Source organism: Marmota flaviventris, chromosome 5 (genome assembly GCF_047511675.1).
Source record: "Marmota flaviventris isolate mMarFla1 chromosome 5, mMarFla1.hap1, whole genome shotgun sequence".
Lineage (NCBI taxonomy): Eukaryota > Metazoa > Chordata > Mammalia > Rodentia > Sciuridae > Marmota > Marmota flaviventris.
Window position 1 is genome coordinate 9,722,055 of NC_092502.1, and position 25,783 is coordinate 9,747,837.

At 48.4% G+C, this 25,783-nt stretch overlaps 1 protein-coding gene across 1 annotated transcript; it reads right to left on the reverse strand.

Annotated features, from left to right (window-relative positions):
• Nucleotides 1-1,370: 1,370 nt before the first annotated feature.
• On the reverse strand, nucleotides 1,371-25,097 carry Atp6v0e1 (ATPase H+ transporting V0 subunit e1). The gene is made up of 4 exons (XM_027938584.2): nucleotides 24,927-25,097; nucleotides 21,044-21,091; nucleotides 9,412-9,540; nucleotides 1,371-1,787 (listed from the first exon to the last, which is right to left on the reverse strand). Exons 1-3 carry the CDS (start codon nucleotides 25,028-25,030, stop codon nucleotides 9,447-9,449), a joined length of 246 nt encoding a protein of 81 aa, XP_027794385.1. The 5' UTR covers nucleotides 25,031-25,097; the 3' UTR covers nucleotides 1,371-1,787; nucleotides 9,412-9,446.
• Between the last annotated feature and the right edge of the window lie 686 nt (nucleotides 25,098-25,783).

Sequence of the window (25,783 nt, forward strand, 5' to 3'; positions counted from 1 at the left end):
ACAGCCATCGTGACACTCAGTTTGGAAAAAACCTGCAAGAAAACCCTGCAAAGCTGACCACGGTGGTGCATGCTGAGGCAGGGCGATGGCTTGAGCCCCGCCAGGACAACATAACAAGACCCTGTTCCCAAAACAGACAACTACTCACTGTGGTGTTGTGAAAACCCTTCTGATGGGAGACAGCGTGTCTTCAGCACGGCAGGATTCTTCCCTCTCCACTACAGACCCAGAGTTGGCCCCTGGGCAGGCAGGGTGTCAGTGAAAAGCACTGCAAAGGGGAAATCAAAACCCGGATCCTGCTCCCCAGGCCGCCTGAACCAGCTGCACTAACCAGGCAAGTCAATCCTCTGCCTGGGCTCAGAGTCCTTATCTACAAAACACCAGGGCACACCTGGCCCTCAGCTTCAGATGCTCAGTGTTTCATGAATTCCATGGAGTTAGCTAAAGGGCTGAAATGCAAAGTGTGAACTGCCTGACTTCAAAAAACCTCTGAGTGCTGGGGGGGACCCAGGGCTTCGCTCATGCCAGGCATGTGCGCTACCCCTGAGCCCCAGCCCAGCCCAGCTTTCAGGAGAACTTAGGGCTCAAAATGAAAGTAAAGGATGAAAAGAAAGAAATGAAAGCAGGGAGACATTTCAACTTGAAACCCTCTTGGTCTTAGAACAGCAAAGTAATGAGTTCAGATAGTTCGGGAGGAATAGAAAAGTACAAACTGCAAAACAGGAAACCCATTCTTGGCTGGCTGTCAAAAAGCCATGTACTGGTGAAAATTGAAATCTATTTTAATTTGTAGTTTCTTAAAACTAATAGATCTGGGGCTGGGGTTGTGGCTCAGTGGTAGAACGCTTGCCTAGCACACATGAGGCACTGGGTTCAAACCTCAGCACCACATAAAAATGAAAATAAAGATATTGTGTCCATCTACAACTAAAAAATAAAAACTAATAGAGCTGCCAAATTAGTGAACTACTGAGACACCTGCCACTGAACACAGCCTTGTTATTCTCTGACCAGGGTTGAGCCCCTCGATTTCTTCAGCCCTGTGTCTGAGGCTAAGGCAGGCACTGCGGTGCCGGCTGATATTTGAGCCCCATGCATGCTGACCGTCTCTCTGCACAGAGCCATCAGCTTTTGAACTCACAGGGTCCCCAGTTTAAACATCTTCGGTTTCTCCAGTGCCTCGCCCATGGTGCTCCCAACGGTTACTGAATGATGAAGAAAAGTGCCTACCATCTCTTCAGGTGCCTCAAACTATGCGGCAGGGATTATACCTCCAACCTAAGTTTACACAACAAAAGCATTTTTTAAAAAGGCACTTTCTAGAGAAAAAAGAGCTTAGAAAAATGAGCTTTATAAGCACTGAAGCCGGATTCTATAGAAAGCAGAAAAATAATTTATTCCAAAAGATGGCAGAAGTAAGAAACTCATCCTGAAGGCACAGCTTGGTGTCAATCTGCTGGGACAGCTCTCCCCTCTGAGTACGCTCTCCTCCTCACGGCCCTGCAGGAGCCGCACGCATCCTGCCGCAGTGCTGTGTGCAGGCAGGAGCTCTCCGCATCTGCAGATGCCAGGCGAGAGGAGCTTTCCCAGGAGAAGAGCACAGGCAACCAGCTCAGTTGGTAGACACTTCGTTCATCAGAGTGTAAAAAAGTGAAGGAGAAAATACTGCACTGCAGGGCAGGGCTTCAGGGGTGTTGAGAAGGGGCACAGACGCCCAGAGAGGCGAGTCCAAGAAGGCGATCTGGGTGTGGAGGCGATCCGCAGCTAGGAGGCATTCTCCTCACCACCTGCAAAACACAATTGTTCCAGTAACTAGTCCCCAACCTTCCTCCGGAGAGCAAAACCAACGTCAAGAAAGTTAATCAGGCAAATGCTTTAAAACAGGCAGGTGCTCAAAAAGTCCTTCAACAGAGCAGGCGCAATCACCATGCAAGGTGTGGGCAGGTTTTGCAGGGCTGGGGTAAAGCTCCTATTACCAAGGACACTGCTGAACTGTCACAGCGCACAGTAAGTCTGACTATGTTACAGAAAGCAGGAAGCATGAAGCCAAGACCAACAGTACTGGGGTCCAATGGGTTCTTCAGGGTCGCAAGCGCCAGAGCGCCTGTGTTCTCCCCTCCCCTCTCATAGGTTCAAAGCTCTCCTCCAGTGGCCACTCCCCAGGAACAGGCTCCATGTCCTGTCCTCAGGACTCCAGGTGGCCTTCCAGGTTGCTCCCTATTCTGACTACCACAAGCAAGCATAGGAGAAAAATGAGTCTCTTTTTCTAGTATGGTAACTGCAATACCACCCTTGCAAAGCTGGAAAATACATAAAGAAAGCATCTTCACAGAGTCAACTGCCTACAGTGCTTGCACAACGCCTCCATAGAAAGTCTCTGTTGGGCGGGGCTGTAGCTCAGTGCTGGAGCGCTTGCCCAGCATGCGGGAGGCCCTTGGTTTGTCCCCAGCACTGCAAAGAAAAGTCTGTTCTGATGTCTATATAAATAAAGCCCCTTGCCGGGTGCAGTGGCACATATCTATAATCCCAGCAGCCGGGAGGCTGAGACAGGAAGATTGCGAGTTCAAAGCCAGCCTCAGCAAAAGCAAGGCACTAAGCAACTCAGTGAGACCCTGTCTCTAAATAAAATACAAAATAGGGCTGGGGATGCAGCTAGTGGGCAAGTGCCCATGAGTTCAATCCCCAGTACCCCCCCAAAAAAATAAATAAATAAAAAATAAAGCCACTTATGCTACTTTTGAAATTAAAAAGGCAATAAAGAAACAAAAATTTAATCATTGCTGCTGCCTTTTTTTGGGTACTGAGGACTGAACCTAGTAACTTGGGAAGCCAAGGAAGGAGGATCACAAGTTTGAGACCACTTGGGCAACTTAGTGATGTGTCTCCAAAAAAAAAAAAAAAAAAAGAGGTGGGAATGGAGATATGGCTCAGTAATAGAATAGAGCCTCACTGGGTTCAATCCCTAGTACTGCCAGAGACAGAACAGAAAGAAGAAATCAAGCTGGCTATGGCACACAATGTGCCTAAGTGTGAAAACTGTGGGGGCGAAGTGCTCATGGGTGTGAGTGGCAGGGATGCTTGTTGAATTCGTTCAACACACAGTCATCAGGCAGGTCTGACAAGGCTGACGGTCACAGACAAGCAGCAACACCTGATGGGCTTAGATCTTCCAACTAGTGAAACCACAGAGAACCCACAGTGCAGCGTGGTAAACCTAGAACCCAAGTTACCCAGGACTATAGGACTATAAATTGCTCTTCTGGAGCAAGCTAGCTGGAGTCCCACTAAGGTAGGACACGTGGACAAAGCACATTCAACCCATGGTTAATAGAGGAGCTGGGGTGTGGCTCAGTGGTGGGGCGAAGAAAAAATAATGACTAGAAGCTTTTTTACAATGCACTAGGAAAAGGACACCAGGCCAAGGAGTGGCAATGACCAGGAAATGACCAGGGTGATGTGGCTTTCGTGGTCTGAAGGCCTCAGAAAACCTGTTGCTCTAATAATTGTTCTGTGTTCCCCTCCCTGGGCAAGCAGAACAGGCCCTGGGTGAGCCCCGGTGCAGGCAGAATGCAAGCTCCCCCGGGGAACCTCGAGTAGGGAACCCTGAATAGGGAACGAGTCGCTGTGTGTGACTTCCCATGAAGAGCACACTGAACAGACTTCCTCAGTGCTGAGGCCATTTGTGACAAAAGACAATCACAAGGGACAACACAGGCCCTCACTTCTGGGAAACCTCACACAATGGGTTAAGTGCCACTTGATCTCACGATACCAGTTTGAAATCAATGCGAGCATTGTGCTCAAAAGCACTATCTTACGGTTTGATTTTTGGAGTTAGTGAAGGACACACAGAATCTCCTGTCCTATGACATAGCTGTTTGGGGTGTGGCTGGAGAACTCAAAGGGTTCACATTCTCATCTCAAAAGCGAGGGACTAGCTAGGTGAACATCAGATAAAACTGAAAGACAAGAGGACCATCATGACCAGATCCAAGAAACCTGTTCAGCCCGTCCAATGGTCGACTGAGGCCAGAGGACTCCACCACTGAGCCATACCCCAGCCCTTTCACTTTATTTATTAACTTGGTATTGGGGACTGAACCCAAGGGTTCTTTACCACTGAGCTATATCCCAGCCCTTCTTATTTTTTGAGACAGGGTCTCATAATTGTCCAGGCTGGCCTTGAACTTGTGATCCTCCTGCCTTAGTCTCCAGAGTTGCTGAGATTACAGGCATGTGCCACCACACTCGGTGTGAATGTATTTCTTAAAAGATAAGTACGTTAGGTTTAATTTTAATTTTTTCCTTTTAGATAAATTTGCAAAAGAAGTCCTTGTGTACGATGGTGTGTAAAGTGTGTCTTACAGGTGACAACAAGAGAAAAGCAAACCACAGGTACAGATTTACCAGTCCAAGGCCATGGGCTCAAAACTGAAGAGCTGAATACATTTAGGGATGAAAGCAAGCACTCTGAAACCAGGTGGCCCCGAAAGAAGTGTGAGGATTTGGGGTGCGCACACTAAGAAAACACCAGAAGCACCGAGGCAGCGAGCGGAGGCTAGAGCTCGAGGGGTGCCCAGAGGAGTGGTTCCTAATCTGCTTCTGAGGTTGGTGTAGGACTTGGAGGCAGGAAGGCTAAGTAAAGCTAACTAGGTCAAAAACACAAAAATAGTCACATCGACCCTCGGTCACAGCCGGAAGCAGTGAGAAGAAAGGACATGAAGGTGGTTTCAGGGCAGACAGGAAGGCCTTGCCGGCCAAGCCAGAGCGCTGGACAAACTAGCAGATTAGACATTCCTATCACTTGTGGCTCACAGGACCTTTGGTGACCCTGACAAATACTGTTTACTGAGATTTTACACTGCATTTCTAGGGGCATGTGGCACTAAAATCAGGGACCCCGGGTTAAAAAAGCAATAACAACCCCTAGCTGTTCAGAGAGAAGCGCAGCAAGTTTCTGGGGCAAGCAGTGACATGTCTCAGGCAGCGCTCCACTGGCAGGACCGGTGGGCTACTCTGAGGCAGTATTTCAGAGACAGGGAGACCAGGTGAGGGCCACTGTCGTGGTTCCCAGATGCACTGATCTAGGTCAGAAATTAGGGTGGCTGGGGGAGTGGGCAGCAGATCAGAAGCATGACAAGAGCGGCTGTCCCTGTGCAAGAGGAGAAAGGAGTGACGGGACAGGTCCATCCCCGAGTACAGAGGGAAACGAAGAATGGCAGATTATCTGCTAGAGAGGATGGAGTACCAGAAGACTGGAGCCATGAGACACCCTGCACCCTTCAGCACGCCCCAGGTGTGGCTCAAGTTCCACCTCCCAACACATCGCTTGCCCTTCGGCACCCACGGCCTTCTCTGAAACCTTTGCTCAGTATCACACCTCAGTGCACCCAAACATTTTTGGAATGTACAGAAAAACAGCTCCCACAGGGTAGAGGCCTTGCTACCATCACCCTCTATTCCTCTCTCATCCTAGGCTTTAGGGTAAAGCCTCTGCCCTGTAGGATCATGGTACAGCATAAGACAGTGTGTAGTAGCCCAGCTAACTTCCAGGACACTGGATCTGAACCCCAAGGCTGAATGAGGTGTACAGCGTGAGGCTGCAACTTGACAACAGTCACAACCGTGGCTCTTTACTGGGATTGAACCCAGGGCACTCAACCACTGAGCCACATCCCCAGCCCTTTTTGATATTTTATTTAGAGACAGAGTCTTGCTAAGTTGCTGAGGGCCTCGCTGAGGGGTCCAGGAGGAGCAGACAAGGCTGGCGGTGGGCAGAGGTGCAGCGAACACTGCTCTCCTGAGGACTGAGCCACACTTCCAGCCCAGAAACAGAGCTCACCAATGACTGCGCTCAGCTCGGCACACAGGAAGGAAAACCATGACAAGCAACCCAAGTAGCAAAAAGTCAGTCAGGTGCTTCACAGGACGTTGTTCAGATTGACTCAGGTTCACCTGCGTGGAAGTCTTCTTGGGCTGGGAAGCAGCTCAGCAATAGAGACCCGTGGCTAGCATGTACAAGGCCCTGGGTCCAATCCCAGCACCAAACCAAAACCCAAACCAAAATATTCTAAAGCTTCCCTGATTGACCCTCATTTTTCTTTGAGAATACTATGTCTGGCTCATACCTACTTTCTAAACCTGGTCCCTTAGAGAAATCGTGTACCAAATCAAATCCCTCCTCATACTTATAAGTATCAACATCTCAAATCTAGTTTCTGTACTGTATCATCTTCCTGTTATGAAAAAGTTCAAAAGGTGAATAGAGTGCAATCTATTTTTTTTTTAGTTGTCAATGAACCTTTATTTTATTTATCGATATGTGGTGCCAAGAATTGAATCCAGTGCCTCACACATGCTAGGCAAGCACTCTACCACTGAGCCACAATCTTTTGATTTTTACCACCAGGATAAGTAAGGGCCCATCTTCAGAGTTCTGTCTGTTTTAATGCTAAGCAGAGATAGCGCTTTTTTTTTTTTTCCTTTTTTCTTTTATTGAGATGGCGTCTGTGTTGCCCAGGTTGGTCTCAAACTCCTGGGCTCAGAGGATTTGCCTGCCTCAGCCTCCATGAGTAGCTGAGACTAAAGGTATGTGCCCCCATGAGATTAGACTTCTTGATGTGATGATAACTCTGAAGTCCTAGAACTATGGAAATGTTGTAAAAGTGTTCAGTGAAGAAGAGGTATGATTCCATGCCCATCATACGGGACCTGAGGATGTGCTCTCGTGCTTCCTGGGACTTTACTCTTAAAGGAATGACCTTCAATGCAAGGTTTCAAGCAGCCTGCACACATGTGTGGACCAGAGCGCAAATGCTAGGTGTGTGCCTGTCAATCAGCTTACCAGGTGCAGAGACAGAAAACACACACTCTTTAGATCTACCCACACAGGGTTATTCGGTATCAAAGGGTCCAATTCTCTTACTGGATAGGAAGCAAACGAAGCCTGCCATTCCCAGCTTTGAACCCCAACCAACAACCTCACCTAACATTTGCTATAGTACAAAAGAATGGCTGACCAGGTACAGTGACGCACACCTGTAATCCCAGCAACCTGGGAGGTAGATGGCAAGTTCAAGGCCAGCCTGGACAATTTAGTGAGACCCTGTCTCAAAAAATGGCTGGGGATGTGGCTCAGTGGCAGAATGTCTGTGGGTTCAGTCACCAGTACTACACAGACACACACAAAGGATGTGTTGAAGATAGGGCAGGTAGGGGAAAAAAACACGAGTTAAATAAAATCATAAAAAAGGGGCTGAGGATGCAGCACACTGACAGGGTGCCCTGCTTACAATCCTGAGCACTACAAAGAAAGAAAAAGAAACCAAAATTCCTTTTGGCAAAGGTAAAGCTAAGTGGGGAGAAAAGGCTGACTACTTGCCTCTCACTCTGGGAAACAGGCACTACCCTAACTGGCGGTGGGAACGCAAGGACCCCTGTGGGAGGGAAGGCAGCAATCTCCAGAAAGACAGCAGGTAGGTGCCTGAAACCCAGAGACTCCATTTTCAAGCAATCTCCCTAAAGGTCACAGCAAAACTACAAAATAACATATGCAAAAGATGGTACTGTGGCTTTAGCAACAACAGCAAAACTGGACACAGCCTCTGACACTATTTTACACACACGCGCGTGCACACAGACACACTTGCACATTTTTCTCCATGGTCCCTGGCTCACAATCCCCACCCCCAGGCAGGCTTAGAAACCAGAATCTCTCCGCCCTAAGCGGGCACAGGAAACTCTGATTGCCCCTGTCTTGGAGCTGGCCACAAAGAGATCCTCCAACCTGCCCCATCTGTTGGCAGGTCACAGACCCTGCACTCCAGAGAGTCCCACCCCACACCCTAGAGGGCAGGAGGCTTCAGAGAGGCCAGGAAGAACCTGGGCCTCTCAGGGCTTTCCCACCGGGTCTGCTGGTGTTAGATGTGCAAGGAGGTCTCCATAAACACCCAGAACAGGGCTTGGTGAGCGTGGAGGCTGCTGAAGCAGCAGACCCTGCACCACGTGCCTTGCCCTATGCAAAGAACGCGTCTGGATCCTCTATAAAAGCAGCAGGTGTGCTTCCTGGAGTTCTGTGAGCCACTCATCCAACCTGAGAGGTTATGGGAACCCCAACTATGGCCAGTAGGTCAAAAGCACAGGTGAAACAAAGTGGGGGTTGGCAACTGGCATCGAAAGCCCGGAGCAGCCTTGGAGACCGAGCCCTCAACCTGTGGGATCTGACACCATCTTCAGGCGGACAGTGTCAGAGCTGAACTGGATTAAAGGACACGGAGCTGGAATGCCTGCTTGCTTGGTGTGTGGAGAACCCCTCGCCCCCAACATCTGGTGTCAGAGTGATCTGTGTTGAGAGGAGAACAGAAGAAAGCAAGTCTGAGTCACAGCTGGCTTTCCCGTCTGTATCCTCAGACAATGGCAAGGACATCAATGGCTACAGGAGACGAGGAAGGTGTCTGCATGTCAGTAAGCAACTACCTCTAGCACATGTTATTGGTGAATAAAACAAGGTACAGAATAGTACAATCTTTTCTGTAACAGCTGTGTGTGTGTGTGTGTGTGTGTGTATAAAATCTTGGTAAAATGAAACACTGGAAGGCAGACTTTTATGAATATATCTTGTTCATGATTTCAACTGGAATTATGTTTTATTTTGCTTTGGGCACTGGTAATTCAACCTAGGGCACTCTGCCACTGAGCTATATCACCAGTCTTTTTATTTTTTATTTTGACACAGAGCCTCACTAAGTTGCTGAGGCTAGTCTCAAAATTGCAATCCTCCTGCCTCAGTCTCCTGAATCGATGGGATTAAAGGTGTGTGTCACCATGCCCAGCAATGGCTGAGGGATCTTGATGTTACCAGAAAGTGTGGGAACAAAAACTGATAACAAAATGGCAATAGCCGGGGCTGGGGTTGTGACTCAGCAGAAGAGTGCTCACTAGCACGTGTGAGGCCCTGGGTTTGATCCTCAACATCACATAAAAATAAATAAAACAAAGGTATTGTGTCTAACTACAACTAAAAAAAATTTTTTTTTTTTTTTAAATGGCATAGCTGCCGGGCAGGGACGCACACACCTGTAATTCCAGCAGCTCTGGAGGCTGAGGCAGAAGGATCACAAGTTCAAAGTAGCCTCAGCAAAAGCAAGGCGCTAAGCAACTTGGTGAATGTCCAAGTTCAATCCCTGGTATTCCCCTACCCGCCCCCCGAAATCTGTTGGCTCAATCTAAGACCAGGGGATTCTCCTGAGAATGGCCCAAGTTCTAAATGTACTTCTGCTCTTCAGGTCACTCTGCTTTCAGCAGCCGGCTCCTGCACGGTGTTAAACTGGCCAAAAGAGTCTGAGAAGCCGTCGAGGCCACCTCCAGCCACCCCACAGCAATACTACTGTGAAAGGTCCAGAGCAAAGTCACCTGGAAGACTGGGCGCTGCGGAGCCGTGTCCCTCCTCAAGGCCAGTGGTACCTCAGATACCAGATGGTTTCATTCTTCAACTGTGGTCCAAAGAGAGGGTTGAGCTGGGCCAGAATTGCAATCAGCCAACTGAAAAAAAATGACGGAGAAAAACAGAATGTGGTGAACTCATGTTGGAGCAGGAGCATTTTCATTTAGGATGTCAGAAGCACGTTAGTAGAACTTAAATCTGTTTTGCTTGGACCGAATCTTCAATATACACTGTGTTCATGGGAGCAAGTCTGACAACAAAACATTTCCCAAATAGCCAAGCTTTGACTTCAGCCCGCCGGCTTCCATTAGACCAGAACACACCCCGCTTCTCTAGCCATACCACTAAGACACGTAAGAGCACCAGTGGAGCTGGACCAAGTGGGCATTTAGCTTCTGCTGCTTGGTTCAGAATCTAAACAGCAAGGCATGCCCCTGTACTCCAGACCAACACGGAAGAAGAACAATAGTAAAGGTGAAAGATGGCAGTTATCTTTTAAATGTGCTTATATTGTTCAGAAAGTCCTGAATAAATGGTTTTGTACCTACTAGAGTAATTCATATGCCCAATGATATTTGAGTATTGCTGAGCTAAGAGCAAAGCAAAGATCAACAAGAAAGATAGTAAGCAAATGTCTGGCCATTCAAGTCATTCCATGGTCAACATCCTACGCAAATATTTAATGAACACGTACTAGGTTCCAGGCCCCAGAAGTATAATGGAGAAGAAAAAAACGTCACTATCTTCATAGAGCTTACGTAAGGCCAGGCAATAAATACCATAAAGAAAATAAAGCAAGGAGAAGTAGAAAATGGCTGAGGGTACCGTACTTTGACAGGACGGTCAGGAAGGGCGGTAACCAGAAAGAAACAGAGCACATGCTGCCGTTAGCGCCTATTCACAACACAAGCATCAACCAGAACTTCTCCACGGCAGGTGGGAGGACTGCAGGCCCAGCTTCCGCCTACTGCCATACAGTGACACCCCATGCTCCCCTCCCCACAGGGGCCCAGAGCATGCTTTCTGAGGAGCAGGAGAGACACTGCAGTGGACTCCTGAACTTTCAGGACCCTAAGCTCCCCTATGCAAAGAGAACTAGCCAAACCCAACCAGGCAGTCATCAGGCGGGCCCTCTCCTCCTGGGTGCTGTCATCCTGGGATTCTTCCAAGGGATCAGAAGGTGGACTTGAGCACCAGGAAGGGAGGGCAGGGCACTGGCCAGAGTACAGGAGCAGTGGTGCCCCAGGCCAGGCACTGCCCTCCCCGTCCCACGAAGGTAGTTCTGACACAGGAAACATAATACTTGAGGAAATCGGGCCAAAACAGATACCGCAAGCCAACTCACTTTATAAACGAAAGTTAATTCAAATGCAACTCTGATCCGTCCTTAGAACGAGGGTATTAACACAAACACAAGACAGGATGGTAGTGGGTTCACCCTCCACCTGCCATCAGAGAGGAGGCCCCGCAGACACGCTGGAGCGCTGGGCCACAGTCACCACTGACGGTGCAGAGCTCAGAGTGATGGAAAATTCCACCCAACCCAGGATTTCCCCAAGTCCAGCAGCCAATATGAGCTGCTGCAGAAGCAGCTGACCACGTTTCATAAGAGGCTGAGACAATGGCCAGTGCTTGGAAATACTAAATAAAAAAGGATGTCGGGACCTAAACCAGCCTGTCTCCTTTCATCACCAAGAACATACAGTATGGAAAAAAGTGAGCGCCTCCTGCGTTTGGGGGGCCATTCTTGGGAGTGGTGGCTCCCAACCCTGGCTGGCTGCACAGCACAGCATCCTGGAGCTTCCCAGATGTGCTGTGGCCACCCCACCCCACACCTTCCATTTCATCCTAACACAACCAGGGAGAGAAAGGCCAAGTGATCTGCTTTGGTCACAATGCTAATTAGGTAGTAGCAGGTCTTAGAGCAGAAACCAGGCCAGCTGGGTGTTCCCACTATAGAAACCGACCTTTTGACATCTTAACTGAGAGCATCTCAGAAGGCAAGAGCTTAGCCAGAACCCTGCTGGAGAGCCCATCTGCTGGATGTCAAGTCCACCACTCCCTTTGGCACGCGGTAGGAATAGAGCGCGAAGGACAGAAGGAAGGCTACTCGCTGCAGGATTCAGGTGTTGGGGGTCAAACACAGGGGCATTCACCACCAAGTCACATCCCCAGCCCTTTTTACTTTTTATTTTCAGAAAGAGCCTTGAGCTGCCCAACCTTGCCTGGAACATGCCATCCTCCTGTCTCAGCCTCCAGAGTCACTGGGGTCATAGGCGTGTGCCACCATACCCAGACAGAAACTTTCTGAATTTGGCTTTACACTTTTTTTTTTCTTTTTCTTTTTGAGATGGAGTCTCACTGTGTTGCCCAGGCTGGCCTTGAACTCCTAAACTCAAGTGCCCTAGCCCCCAAGTACTCACAATTTTTAATGTTTCAAGTCAAGCAAAAAACAAAGGACAACAATAACAACCCACTTTAAGAGCAAAACCAACAAAGCACAGTTCAAGAAAATTCCTCGGGAAGCAGGCCAGCTAGCTCATTTGAAATTGCACAGAGGAATTTCCGCTGGAGCCAGCTGAGCTCCGTGCCCGCTTGCCACTACCTCCCGATGCCAGAAATGCCTGAAAAGAGCGGGCACACGGCGTGCTGCAGGAGAGGAGCCCACTGCGCGCCGATGGCGGGACACGTCCAGAGAGCGACTGGACATGCCCTTCCCTGCGCCCCAGCTTTCCACGTCTTCCTCACCCGAGGGCCAGCCCTAAGCCCAACCAGAGTATTCAGGCTCCCCAGACAGCCATGGGTAGTGGACACTTCAGAGGACGGCAGGGCTGCGATGGATCAGGGATGAAGGATGAGGAAACAAGTCCAGAGAGCCTAACACCCCACAGGGATCAGTGCGAGAGCTGGAAGGGGTGCCCAGGCCCCCGACTCCACTACACCAGCTGCCTCCATGAGGCACTCGGAGGAGTCCAACCCCCAGCCGAGGCTGCCTCACTTCCCAGCCACTTCACACCACATCCCGCACTGGACTGGGTGGACAGGTCAGCCTGAGAAACCAGGAGCCACACATAAGAGACAATGGTGGCAGTAAGGGCCTAGACAGAGAGAAGCCTGGGCACTTTTGACTGACAAACACTGCCCTGCAGCCCAGGCTGGGCCGAGCTCCTGGTTCTCAGAATTCTCCAGTGTCATCTGCACCCTCGCCACAGTGGGGCTCTATTCGGCCCTCGCCATCCTGCTGTGCTCTCTGGTCCACAGTCAGATGCTGGAACAGGGAACAAAGGCACAGGTTACTTCCTGGTGATGGTGACACACAGATGGAGCGACCTGACTTTGTCCAGCTTCCCTGTTAGCATGGGGAAGTCTGCAAGCACCACTCTACTGATGGACCCTCTGTCCCTACAGCCAGGGCGAGAGAGGAGTGACCTCTGCCGGTGAGCTCCCAGAGACAGCAGAAACGCGGGTAAGAGACCTGCCCTGGCTCCATTAAGGTGGCCTCTGTCAAGTTATCTGATTTATGACACCAGTACTTTCAAGCGCAGCAAGGTTGGGACTCGGTATTGGGGTGCATTTTAAGTCTAGCTGTGCCAACAGCAAGAGTGGCTACAGGCAGATGATCTCACAACCCCACGCCTGGCTCCCTGTTTGTAAAATACAAGTGACAATCCTGCCGAGGTGCTGAGAATTTCAGAGCTAACGCCAGTGCTGTGTGCAGTGGCCAAGGAGCAGACCTTCACCTTTGCTGGCCGTGCCCTTCCTCTGTGGGCAGCTCAAAACATATTCAAGCCGCGCAGGGCACTGCCCACTCCTCACCTCAGGAGTTTCCCACTCGGCTCCCACCTCCTCTGCCACACTGGCAGGCAGCTCCCCCAGGTTCCCCCCCCCCGCTGCACACACCCCCCCGTAAAGCCCTGGACAGTGAGCACGACCTATAACTTCCAATGATTAGAACGGGTCACACCACACGGTGGGATTTAAGAAAGGGAGATGACCCTGCATGGACCTGACCAGACCTGGTAAGTCCCTCAGGACAGGGCCCCACCTGCCTGCACCTGCACGGCGTGTCTCGGACCTCCTGCCTCCACTCCAAGTGCACCTTGCAATACCAGCTCAGGAGTCCCTCTTTCTCCTTGAAGCCAGTGTGACGTTCAGCTCAGCGTTCTACAGTGGAGAGAGCCGGGAGACTGGGCAGGAGCAGGCTGGTGGGCCAGGGAGTGGGCTTGGGGACATTCGGTGAAGTCTGCCCAGGCTCAGGCCCCCGACACGGTCCCTCTTTGATCTGGTGGCCTCGCCCAGCAAGACATGGAAACCAGATGGCCTGTGCACTTGGCAGCCCTCCTGCTTGCACAAGCACAAGGACCTCCATAACGCAGCAGGGCCATGGGCCACCTGCCTCCTGTCTAGCAGCTCCACACCAACTCGGGTCTGGCCAAACCCACGAAGCCCCCTGCTCTCTGCAGACTTTGCGGTCCAAATCCCTTCCATGGTGTCGTTCCGTGGGCAGGCTCCCTGTGTACCATGAGCAGTTTCCTTTTGCCTTACAGTTCCTCTTTTACCCCTGTTAATGCTTCTTTATGTTAAACCTGCCCTGCTGAACCCACTGTGCAGACTATCTCCTCACAGGACCCAGACTGCTACAGGAAGACAAGGATTTGACAGAGGAGATCCTGATACCAGCTTTGAAGATGGAGGGGCCCCCATAGCCAGGACCTCCAGGATCTGACAGTGGCCCCAACCATCAGCCATCAAGGAAGCAGAGACCTCAGCTCCAGGAACTGGCAAAGCCACAAGAGCTTGAGAGAGAACGGCAGGCTCCAGAGGAGAAAGCCCGCAGTGCCTTCCCTACTACACACAGCGCTACCTGGGCCGCGGCCCCTTACGACCAAGAAATGCCCTGTTTTTGCCAGTTCTAAATTGGAAGCACCCTCTTTTTCTTCCCTCCATACTCAAGGCTCACTTCCTATCCCAGGCCTTCCAGCTCAAAATGTGTCGCAACCCTCTTTTTTCTTTTTGCCTGGAGACAGGACAGGGTCTTTCTATGCTGCCAGCTCAGGATGGTCTCAAACTCACAGGCTCAAGCACTCATCTTGCCTCAGCCTCTCTAGTAGCTGGGACTATAGGGGAGGTGACTATAGGTATGTGACAGCAGGACCAAAGGGGTACATCACCATGTGCAACTTGTGGCAATCCTCTTATCTGCCAGATTATAAAGGAAAAGACCAGGGCTGGGGATGTGGCTCAAGTGGTAGCGCGCTCGCCTGGCATGCGTGCGGCCTGGGTTCGATCCTCAGCACCACATACAAACAAAGATGTTATGTCTGCCAAAAACTAAAAATAAATATTAAAAAGTTCTTTCTCTCTCTCTCTCTTAAAAAAAAAATAAATAAAAAATAAAATAAATAAAATAAAGGAAAAGACCACAAAATCAGACTAAGAATAAACTTTTCCATGGTGGGTCCTTAGCAGGCTGGGCCAGGTACCTTGCACTCCCTTCCCCTGGAAACAAGCATCTCTAATATATCCCTGAGAGAAAAATGATTAAAAGCAATCCTCAGACTGAAAAACTAAGTGAAGGCAAGCACCCATGAGTGGGGGAACAGGTTCTGTCCCTGTCGCAAGAGCACATACCCACCAGGGGAGCTGTGTGTTGAGACCTCAGAGGACATGGCAAAGAGCGGAGAAAGCAGGACCCACCTGGAGTGGCCCAATAAAAGCTTTACACACCACTCCCCACGAAGCAGGAACCCCAACGGGTTACTTCTTGAATTAAGGATAAATCAGACTTTAGAGAAATTAACTACCTCAAGTCTAAGGATCAAGAAATATGAAGGAGGCCTATGAGAACTGGCCACCATACGGTTTGCAACTCAAATTCACACTAATAGGATGGTCTAAACAAACCATAAACCAAGAATTTCATTAATCTTAATTTTTTGTGTTGGAGAGGTTCTAGGGATTGAACCCAGGAAGCGCCACCACTAAAATACATCCCTAGCCTTTTTATCTTTTCTTCTGAGGAGGGGTCTCACTAAGTTACTGAGGCTGGCCTTGAAACTGTGATCCTCCTACCCCAGCCTCCAGACTCCCCAGACTACAGGCATGCACCACCATATCTGGCAAGAATTTATTAATCTTGATTTAGTCGTGGCTTCTCCTGGCAGAAACAACATAAATCCTCTGTGGAGAAGCTTGCCTTTACACCAGACACCAGGAAACCATCCACATGAAACTACACGTAAATATGACTAAACACACACCAAAACAAAACACCAAAGACGTTACCACAACAGCCAAGAGCAAAGAGACTCGCGAGGACTTTAGATGATAACGTTGTCAGACCTGAACTGTGTTGTTCCTGTTTTTGGTGTGGAACTCGGACAGGGCCTTGTGCATGCTGAGCGCGCTCCGTGGAGGCCATGTTAGGGTTGGCCTGTTTTTTCTTTGCCTGGTACTGTCGACTGAACTGAGTTACATCCCCAAACACCCCTCCCCCCTTTTTTAAATTTTGAGACAGGGTGTCACTACATTGCAGAGGCTGTCCTTGAACTTGTAATCTTCCTGTCTTAGGCTCTCAACTGCCAGATTACAGCTCTGCCCAGCATAGCCCTACTATGTTTTAAGAAATAAGACAAACCTAAAAATGTGCAGTGAGCAGGAATAAAGGAAGCCAAGCAAGACTTTTAAAGCAGCAAAATGAAATTACATAGAAATGACAAATATCTGAAAATTTAAAAATGAAAGGTACAGGTGTGGTGGCACCTGCCTGGTGGCTCAGGAGCTTCAGACAGGAAGATCACAGTTCAAGGCCAGCCTCAGCAATTTAGCAAGGCCCTAGGCAACTCAGTGAGACCCTGTCTCAAAATAAAAAAATAAAAAGGGCTGGGAAGGGGTCACTGGTTAAGTACACCTGGCTGCCTGGCTTCAATCCACAGTACAGAAAACAAAAGTCCAAGTGAAGTTCCGGTCCAGTATGACGGAGGAGAACCATATCTGATTCTCCTATAGGTAGCTATTATAGATTCCAGACAAAATGTCAAAAGCCACTGTGTGATGGTGTCCAAACGCAGGCGGAAGGCTCGAGGTGGCCCTGTGGCCGAGAGCTTGCCGAGGTTGCACCAGGCCCTGAGTGATCCCCAGCACCCACACTGCACAAGAAAGGCAGGTAGAAACCACAGAGGATTTGGCCCCTGAAAGAAGGCAACCACTGACCCCTGACGCAGCATTTACCCTGAGGACACCACGTAGTGGATGTGGATGTGAGCGGAAAACTGCACTGTGATGGGCCTGAGGAGTCCGAAGACGAAGCTCAGAGCTGCCAGAGGGGACACCAAAGGGGGATTAAAAAAAAAAAAGAGGGAGCCACAAAGAGGAGTCCTAACGTCTGTGTGTGAGTTTCCCTTAAATCCTGGCCGACCCCTGACCACACAAGAACCCCCCTGGTGGAAAACATACTGTCCAGGCCCGGATGAGAGGGGCTCTCAGCTGCTGCCCACTGCAGGGAGAGGCAATGAGGGGCCTGGACACCTCAACCAGAGCAATTAACAAGCGATTAGCAATTTAGCAAGGCCCTAGGCAACTGCAACCCCAGAAGGGCCAGCCTCAGCTGAGCCCTCACCCAAAGCCAAGGGTGAAACTGAACACACCTGCCCCAGCAAAGCCAAGGGTGAAACTGAACACACCTGCCCCAGCGGAGGGCAAAAGCAAGCGCCCTCGAGCTCCAAGGGATAGCTAGCCAGGACTGCTTCTGAAACAAAACCCAAACCTATTTCAGAGGAAGAGAGTGGAATACAGGGTATTTATCATCTACAACATCTAGAACTCAGTGAAAACACAGACATGCAAAACAATAAACAAAACAAACAAAAAAAACCCAGGAACAAAAAATCTGACCAAGAGTAAAAAAAAGGAACCCTCAGAGACTGATTCCCAGATGTCCCAGATGCTAGAGATGAAAGGCCAGGACTTCAAAGCGTCCATTATAAATACATTTTAAGACAAAAAAGAAAAAAAAAAAGGTCAAAGAGGGAACAGATAGGAAGTATCAGAAGGTAAATTAAACATATAAAAGAGCAACTGGAAATTCTAAACTCAAATGCATAACTATCTGAGGTGAAAACCATCTCTGCAGGGGCTGACCAGCAGATTATCAGGGACAGGGGTCAGTGAGCCAGGGACAGAGGAGCAGAAGCGACGCAAAATGAAGGAATGCGGGGAACACTGATGTGGTGGAAGGAGGTGGGCTTGGGGCATAGCTCAGTGGCACGCGCTAGCCTAGCATGTGGCATGCGAAATGCCCAGGGTTCCATCCCCAGCAAGCAAGCGTGCCTCACACAGAAAAAATAAGAGAACAAAATCAAGCAGTCCAAAATACACACAATTGGAATCTTGGAAGAGAAAATATATACAGAAAAAAGAACAGAGGAAATTTACTCTGAAAGATTCCCAAATTTGGTGGTAGACATTAATTCTAATCAAAATAAATCCAAAGAAGTACTCCTGTATCTATGCATAGGATCATCAAACTGTTGCAAATTGAAGATGAAAGAGAAAATCTTAGTGTGGTGGTGTGTGCCTATAACCCCAGTGACCCAGGAGGCTGAGGCAAGAGGATCACAAGTTTGAAGCTAGCCTCTGCAATTTAGCAAGACCCTGACTCAAAATGAAAAATAAATAAATAAAGGACAAAGGACACAACTTGGTGATAGAGCAGCCCTGGGCTCAATCCCTGGTACAGCATACAAAAAAACAAAACATAACCAACTATTCAAATCACAACTGAGTTTCTAAGAGAAACAATAGAAGCCAAAAGGCAACCGAACAGCATCTTTAAAGTTCCTATGAAAAGAACTGGCACTGTGCCTGCCTCAGAAGCACGACACCCCGGGTTCCACCCGAGGATCAGGGGAAAAAGAAATCTCCAGCATCACCAAAAATAAATAAATAAAGCTAAAATCCAAAAAAAGTAGCTGGGCACAGTGGCACTCACCTGTGTCCTGCCTGCCGGGGAAACTGGGGTAGGAGGACGGCTTCAGCCCAGGGTTCAAGCCCAGCCTAGGCAATACAATAAGATCCTACCACTACATAAGTGAAAAAAATAATTTTATAAGAAATTTGTGTTGGGCATGGTGGCCAACACCTGTAATCCCAGGGACTCAGGAGACTGAGGCAGGAAGATCACAAATTCAAGCCTCGCCTCAGCAACTTAGTAAGGCCCCCATCTCAAAAGCAAAAATTAAATAAAGACTAGGGATGTAGGCCTGGGTTCAATTCCCAATACTGCAAATTTTGAAAAAGGAAAGAAAAGAAAACCTGTGCTATATAAAGAGCATCCCAAACCCCCCAGCCCTGGCCCGCAGTTAGAAACAAACCCAAGTGGAGCCAGGCGCAGTGGCACACTCTGCGATCCCAGCGGCTCGGGAGGCACAAACAAGTTCTGTGTTTTGGAATCAGACCTCAAACAAGAACAGACCAGCAAGGGAAAAAATTCCATGGACAGAAGGCGATTAAAAGCCCAAGAGTGCATTTCAAAACACAACTCTGGAGGAAAGCCGGTTTCTTTGGGTGTGTCTGAGTTCAAAAGACGCACTTTGGGGAACAGTTCCTACACTGCCTCCCCTCATGCTGGAACCTAAATCCTAATAAAGCCTCTTGCAGATAGTTTTTTAAATATATATATATTTTTTCAAGAAAACACACTATTAGTGCCCCAAAGTGAAGCTTTCTTGTGAATTTCAAGGTTTTTTATTTCATTATACAATCTCATTAATTTGTGGATACAGTATGTGAAATATTCAGGGTCTGAACTTCATATCTTTCAGGCAGGTGTCTTGCTTAATAGGGTACACCATCTGCTTTCAAAGAAACAAAGGAGAAAAGCGGTTTCATAAAGGTAATATCACCCAGGTCATCTCTCCATGAAACAGTGTCTAGAAGCATTTATGCAGTAACACTTGCCAGCCATGGTGGTGCTGCCTGGGCCGGGGGGCTGAGGAGCTAGGGATGTGGCCCAGTGGGAAAGCACCTCAGGTTCAATCCCCAGTATGACAACAACAATAATAAAATATAAAAGGGGGTGGGCAGCTGGGGAGAGCTCAGCGGTACAGCAACTGGGTTCAATTCCCAGTACCACATACAATCAAAACCAAACCCCACTATGAACTACCTCTACAACACAGCAATGGCAGTACCGAGTCACTGTCAAGACAACGTGCACCAGCACGTGGGGACAAAGGAAGAAATGAACTAGTCTAGACAGCAAGAGACAGGAGCACACTGACAGTCCTCAACTGAATCACCAGGACCCCAGGTAAAATCACTTCCCACCAAGTCCAGTTACTCATTTTACACTTGAAAATGAAAATAGGAGGCATGAGACTGCTGGAAAGGTTCTTTTGTCTTAAAGAGAACATCATGAAAGGCAGCCACCTTTCAAAGACCATGGAGAATCAGAAGCCACAACCTGTTGGCCTGTTTTGATTCACTCCAGACTCACTCCCCAGAGAGTCGTCTTCTCTCCTCTGAGACACTGTCACCAGCCTCGCTGCTCATGCTACAGAGCTCTTCAAGCTATCAAAACAAAGGCCTTGCCGGTGCGGTGGCACACGCCTGTAATCCCACCAGCTCAGGAGGCTGAGGCAGGAGGATCGCGAGTTCAAAATCAGCCTCAGCAACAGCGAGGCACTAGGCAACTCAGTGAGACCCTGTCTCTAAATAAAACACAAAATAGGGCTGGGATGTGGCTCAGTGGTCGAGTGCCCCTGAGTTCAATCCCAGGAACCAAAAAAGAAAAAAAGGGGGCGGGGGAGAGAATCACTAGTTCTAAACTCTGAAAAGAAATTCCTAAAAAGATGACTTTCATGGTACGTGATATCTACCTCAATTAAAAGAAGAAGAAATACTGTGTCCTTTGAGTACTCTGAAGCAGTCACTCTCTCCAGGAACTCATTAAATCCATGTTTTTATCCTGAGACTGGACTCACTCACATTCTCAGGGAGGGAGAAATGTAGAGGAGACTTGGAAACAGCTCACGCAGCTCTGCCATTTCTGGTCTTCGAGAGAATAAAGAGTGGCACTACACATATACGTGGCAAGAAAAGAGATGAGCTTACATAATCCCCAAATGGTCTTCACTCAATCATTTATGTAAATTATATAACTATTCCATAGATATGAATTATTACACTTGAATACAGTTTACAATAAAATTAGAAAAATCACCCTCACTCTTCTCGAAGGTAAGTCTAGTTCGACCTTTGTTCATGAAACAAGTCATAATAAGACAGTTCATCAGCCTCACAGTGAGTTATGGAAGTGAAATGAGTAGATCTAAACAAATCACAATGCTAAAGTATCAAGCAGTATGATGATAATTTCCAATTAATTAAAAGCTTCACCCTGTGCCAATCACACTGAACTTTTATTCCCAAGAGAACAGCATCTGCACAGCTCTCACATGATACAGTGAGCACCTGAAAGAGTGGTTTTTTCAATTTGAGGACACACAAGGGCTAAGCTCCCATAAAACAAAATGTGTAATCACACACATTACAAATACAAAAATAATCACTCATTATTTTGGGAAAAAACAATATACTTACAAGAGATAGCAGCAAACTGAACAGGTCACCAACATGGTGATGATGACTCTAAAAACAAAGCACAACAAAGGCAAATGTTATCAGATCACCAGTGAACCAGGGACACAGTGACGCTGTAAGTCCCCTCCCGACGTGGTCAAGCTGCCACTGATTGTGCACCAAGAAAGTGGATCCATATCTGCTTGAATATCCAGTAGACTAAAGTGTGCCCAGGATACACCTGGTCCAATCCACATCCATCTGCAACTGAACAGAAAAATCTGTAGTGACAGTTAGTTTTGACAGCCCAGTCACTACCAGATTTGGTACTATTCTCTGCAATAAATTAATACAGTACTTTTAAAACTATGCTCTCTGATACTGACTCTTCCCATCTTTACTCATGTCTAAAAAGTTAAACTTGGGCTGGGCATAGTGGTGTACACCTATAATCCTTTGAGACTCAGGAGGCTGAAGCAGGAGGATCACAGTGAGGCCAGCCTCAGCAAATCAGTGAAGTCCTAAGCAACTCAGTGAAACTCTGTCACAAAATAAAAAGTGCTGGAGATGTAGCTCAGTCGTAAAGCACCCCTGGGTTCAATACCCAGGACCAAAAAAAAAAAAAAAAAAAAAGCTGAATTTCAATTTTTCTAAAACAAAACTCATGATATCCTCTTTCATCTCTTTTTCAAAAGTTCCTCTTATAGATCTCCTACTCCCCAGAGGGCCAGAGGTGTAGCTCAGTGGTAAACTGCATGCTTAGCATGAGTGAGGCCCTGGGTTCAATCCCCAGCACCAAAAATCCAAAATAAACAAACAAACAAACAAAAACACTTCCTCCTTCCCAGAAGCAGTTGTGCCATTTCCACCTATCTGATCCGCCCGCCCCTCAATCCACCATCCTTTGCTCATGCCCGCTCTGCACCCTTGCTCACCTAATGCAGGGACTGGTAACCTTGAAGCATCTCTCCCCTGACAGGCTTGCTCTTTTCCAACTGCACTGTCAGCAGCTGGCCAGGATGCTAGGGCAGCATATGGCTCAGATTCGAAGCTCCCTTCCCTCTCTTTCATGCCACCCACACCATCGCTTAGACTCACCTGTCTGAACTATTCCTTTCATCATATCCCTCTCTAGTCCCACATCACCCACAGGAGTGGCTTCCAAATAGGGATCTCCACATCCCAGGAAGCAAGCAAGACTCCCCTGGATTGGAAAGCAAATATCAGAACTCCTGTTTATAATTATTCCTAAACCATTCTTCAGAAGTTATGTGAGGGTCGAGTGCGGAGGCGCACACCTGTAATCCCAGCTACTTGGGAGGCTGAGGCAGGAGGATTATAAATCCGAGGCCAGCCTGGGCAACTTGGTAAGACCCTATCTCAAAGTAAAAAGGGCTGGGGATGTATTTCAGGGGTAGCGTACCCCTGAGTTCAAAACACCCAGTACCACAAAATTAAACAAATAATACACTGTTTCATATAAAGCTCCCTCATTAAAACATCAGCTTCATATGTGCTTTCTAAGAACTGCATGCAGAGTCTTTAGAGGTGAAGAGTCACACTGGCTGCAATTTTGTTTCAAATGGCTGGGCAAATTTTATACACACAAGTATTCATAAACAAAGCGAAAATGGGTATGTTAGTTATTTAATCTAGGTGGTAGTATGTGGCCCTTATTGTCATTGTCACTCCTTCCACTTTTCGATGTCTGAAATGTTGATGGAAAAACCGGAGCTGACTGAACTCCTGCAGGCGAACTCCTCTGCGCCTCCCTGCCTTCCGCCATGCCTGGCAGAGCCAATGTGGAAAGAAAAAAAAAAGCTTTTAGAGAATCTGTGGATTATCAAAAAAAAGGGGGGGGGGGGGGTCATGAAGACCAGGAAAGGCAAGAAAGCTGGCACAGACTTATTTTATCTCACTATTCCACTGCAGGAAAGAGTGGAAAGGGCTTGCCTCAGGCTAGCCTCCCTGCCTCCCAGCCTCCCTCCCTCACCAGGCCTCTAAACTCACAACCACCCAACAGTCCACACTGCAGTGCTCCGGGGTCTCTCAGGAAAGAGGATGTAATATCAGAGTCCTCTGTCTTTCTCCCTTCTTACACAGTTCTTTTACTTATCTTCTTAATGAAGACTTCAATCTCTTAAATCAGAAATGCTTTTTCTGTATTAAAAACACAATCCATGAAGCAGCTCAGCTCCTTTGCATATTAAAAAAACAAAATCTGATTTGCAATCTTTTCCAGAGGTAAAGGGGAACTAGTACTAATTCAGTACTAATGTTTCCATTTTACCATGAGGAAATAGGAACTTGGAAAAGTTAACTCAACTGTCCATTGTCAGAGGTCATCCACCCAGGAGCAGTTCTCAAGTGTAATCCTACAACTCCTGGAGACCTTGTCTCAAGACCTGCTCAATCCTACCAAGAGGAGGAAATACAAGAACTGTGGTGAGGGCATGAATGTACCCATATATCACCAGCAGATCAAATACCAGAACCTTCATGCTAGGCTAGAAACTGAATAGAAACAGGAGGGGTCTCAATACCCTGGATATGATATGCTTTTAATAAATGCTTTTCTGAAGCTGAAGGCAAGAAAGGCAAAAGAGTAATGAAACATGAAGATATAAACACAACAAAGAATTTTGATTTTGTTGTCTAATTCCAACTAAATCTGGCTTATATGAATTGTTTTAATAACCTCACAATTCTGACACTATACATCGACTACTAAGCTGGGCAGACTAGCCCACAACTGTAGTCCAGCTACTGGGGAGGCTAAGGCAGGAGAACTGCTTGAACTTAGGAGTTCATGGCCCACCTATTAGACACAGTAGAGACCACCCTTCTTTTTTTAAAATTGTTTTAGTGGTTGATAGGCCTTTATTTTATTTATTTTTATGCAGTGCTGAGAATCGAACCCAGTGCCTCACACATGCCAGGCAAGTGCACTACCATTGAGCCCCAGCCCCAGCCCAAGAGACCACTCTTCTTAATAAAAATAAAAAATAAAAAAATCTATGCCAACCACTCTGCTGTGGAGGTATGACCCTATATAATTGCTTTATGGGGAAGGGGGTCATGATGCTTGCAAATGATGGACATTCATCTACCATGTTTCCTTAAAAAAAAAAAAAAAAGAATAGTTTATTTTTAGGGTAACAGAAGGAACAGATATAAAATCAAGCCTATCCCAGACAGCAAAGGAGGTCCAGGAAGTAATAAGTTTCTTTTCCTTGAATCAAGGCCACCTAACTACCGACTCCACATTTACTGCGTGCCTACTGTGCATGCAAGAGGCTGTGAAACCAGGCCACAAGCCAGTTTCAAGAACTGAAGCAAGAGATAGTATTTCTGACAAACTGTGACTTTAGTCCAAGTTTCCCTCCTGCGTTGTCTTGAGCTAAGAAAAAATAATTAAAAAAAAAAAAAGAGGAAGCAGAAAGGAGCGTCTTAAGAGTTTCTTGGCCATTGAGGCTCTGTATGACACCACCCTCGAAAAGCTCCACACACGGGTCTGCGATTGAAAAACGCAGCACGCGTCTCGGCCAATCCTTCTCAGCACGGCGACGCTCAAGGCACCGGGGCGCCTCGGGGACGGTGTGACGCAGGGCCGCCCACGACACCCGGGACGACACCCCCGGCTCCCGGGAGCGCACCTCCGCGGCCCAGGCCTGGCGCCCCGGTGCAGGGCCCGGGCCGTCGCCGAGCGCGCCCACAGGAGGCGGGGAGGGCAGATGCTGATTCATTTATTTGACCCTCTCTTCAGGGTTTCGGACCCAGGCCTCCGGTGGGCGCCGGCGGGGGAGCGTCGGCGGGGAGGACACTCGTCTCCAGACTCGGGGCGCGGCGCGGAAGAAGCCCCCGATTCCCGGCCTGGGGCCGCCCTCGGCGCCGCCGCACTTACCCGCGGTTGGGGCCCTTGGGGATGAACCAGGGCACCAGGAGGCCCACGAAGCCCCAGAACACGCTCATGACGATCAGCGGCACCGTGAGGCCGTGGTACGCCATGGTGGCCGCGAGCCGACCGCCCTGCCCAGCCGGTCCCCCGCGCGCCCTACCCGGAAGTGTCAACAGCCGGCCGCGTGACCGCACGCAAGCCCCGCCCGCCCCACGTGACCCGCGTCCCGACTCCGCCCCCCGGCCCAGAGCCCCGCCCTAACCCGCCTGTCAGAGCTGCAGATCCTTAGAGCCAGGGAAAGCGCCAGACGCCTGGGATGCAGCCAAGTTTTCTAGTTAAGAACTTTAAGAACTTAACTTTTAGGCAGAGGGTTGTTATTTACAGATTTACCTTCTTCTTTTTTTTGTTGTTGTTGTTTTTTTTTAGTTGTCAATGGACCTTTATTTTTATTTATATGTGGTGCTGAGAATCGAACCCAGGGCCTCACACATACGAGGCAAGTGCTCTACCACTGAGCCCCAACCCCAGCCCCATCTACGTACTTACTAAGCAACAAAGAGAGAGCTTAACGATAACACATGGCTGTTTAGAGTCCAGGGTACTGGACTGGCTATGAGCTGTAACTGCATGAATTCTTTTGAATTCCTCGCTACTTATGTGAGTTAGTTGCAACTATTGTCCCCACTTTGCAGTTGAAGAAACAGGCTCAGGGAGGCGGTTAAGGGCTTGCCCAAAGTTAATTATTCCACAGTAAAGGCCAGGAGTCAACGTCTGATAGCTGGTTCTTAAGGCCAGCACTTCTTTACTGTAAATCTTGCGCACTGTGCCAGGTTCTGGGATTATAGACCTCCATCAGACACCCC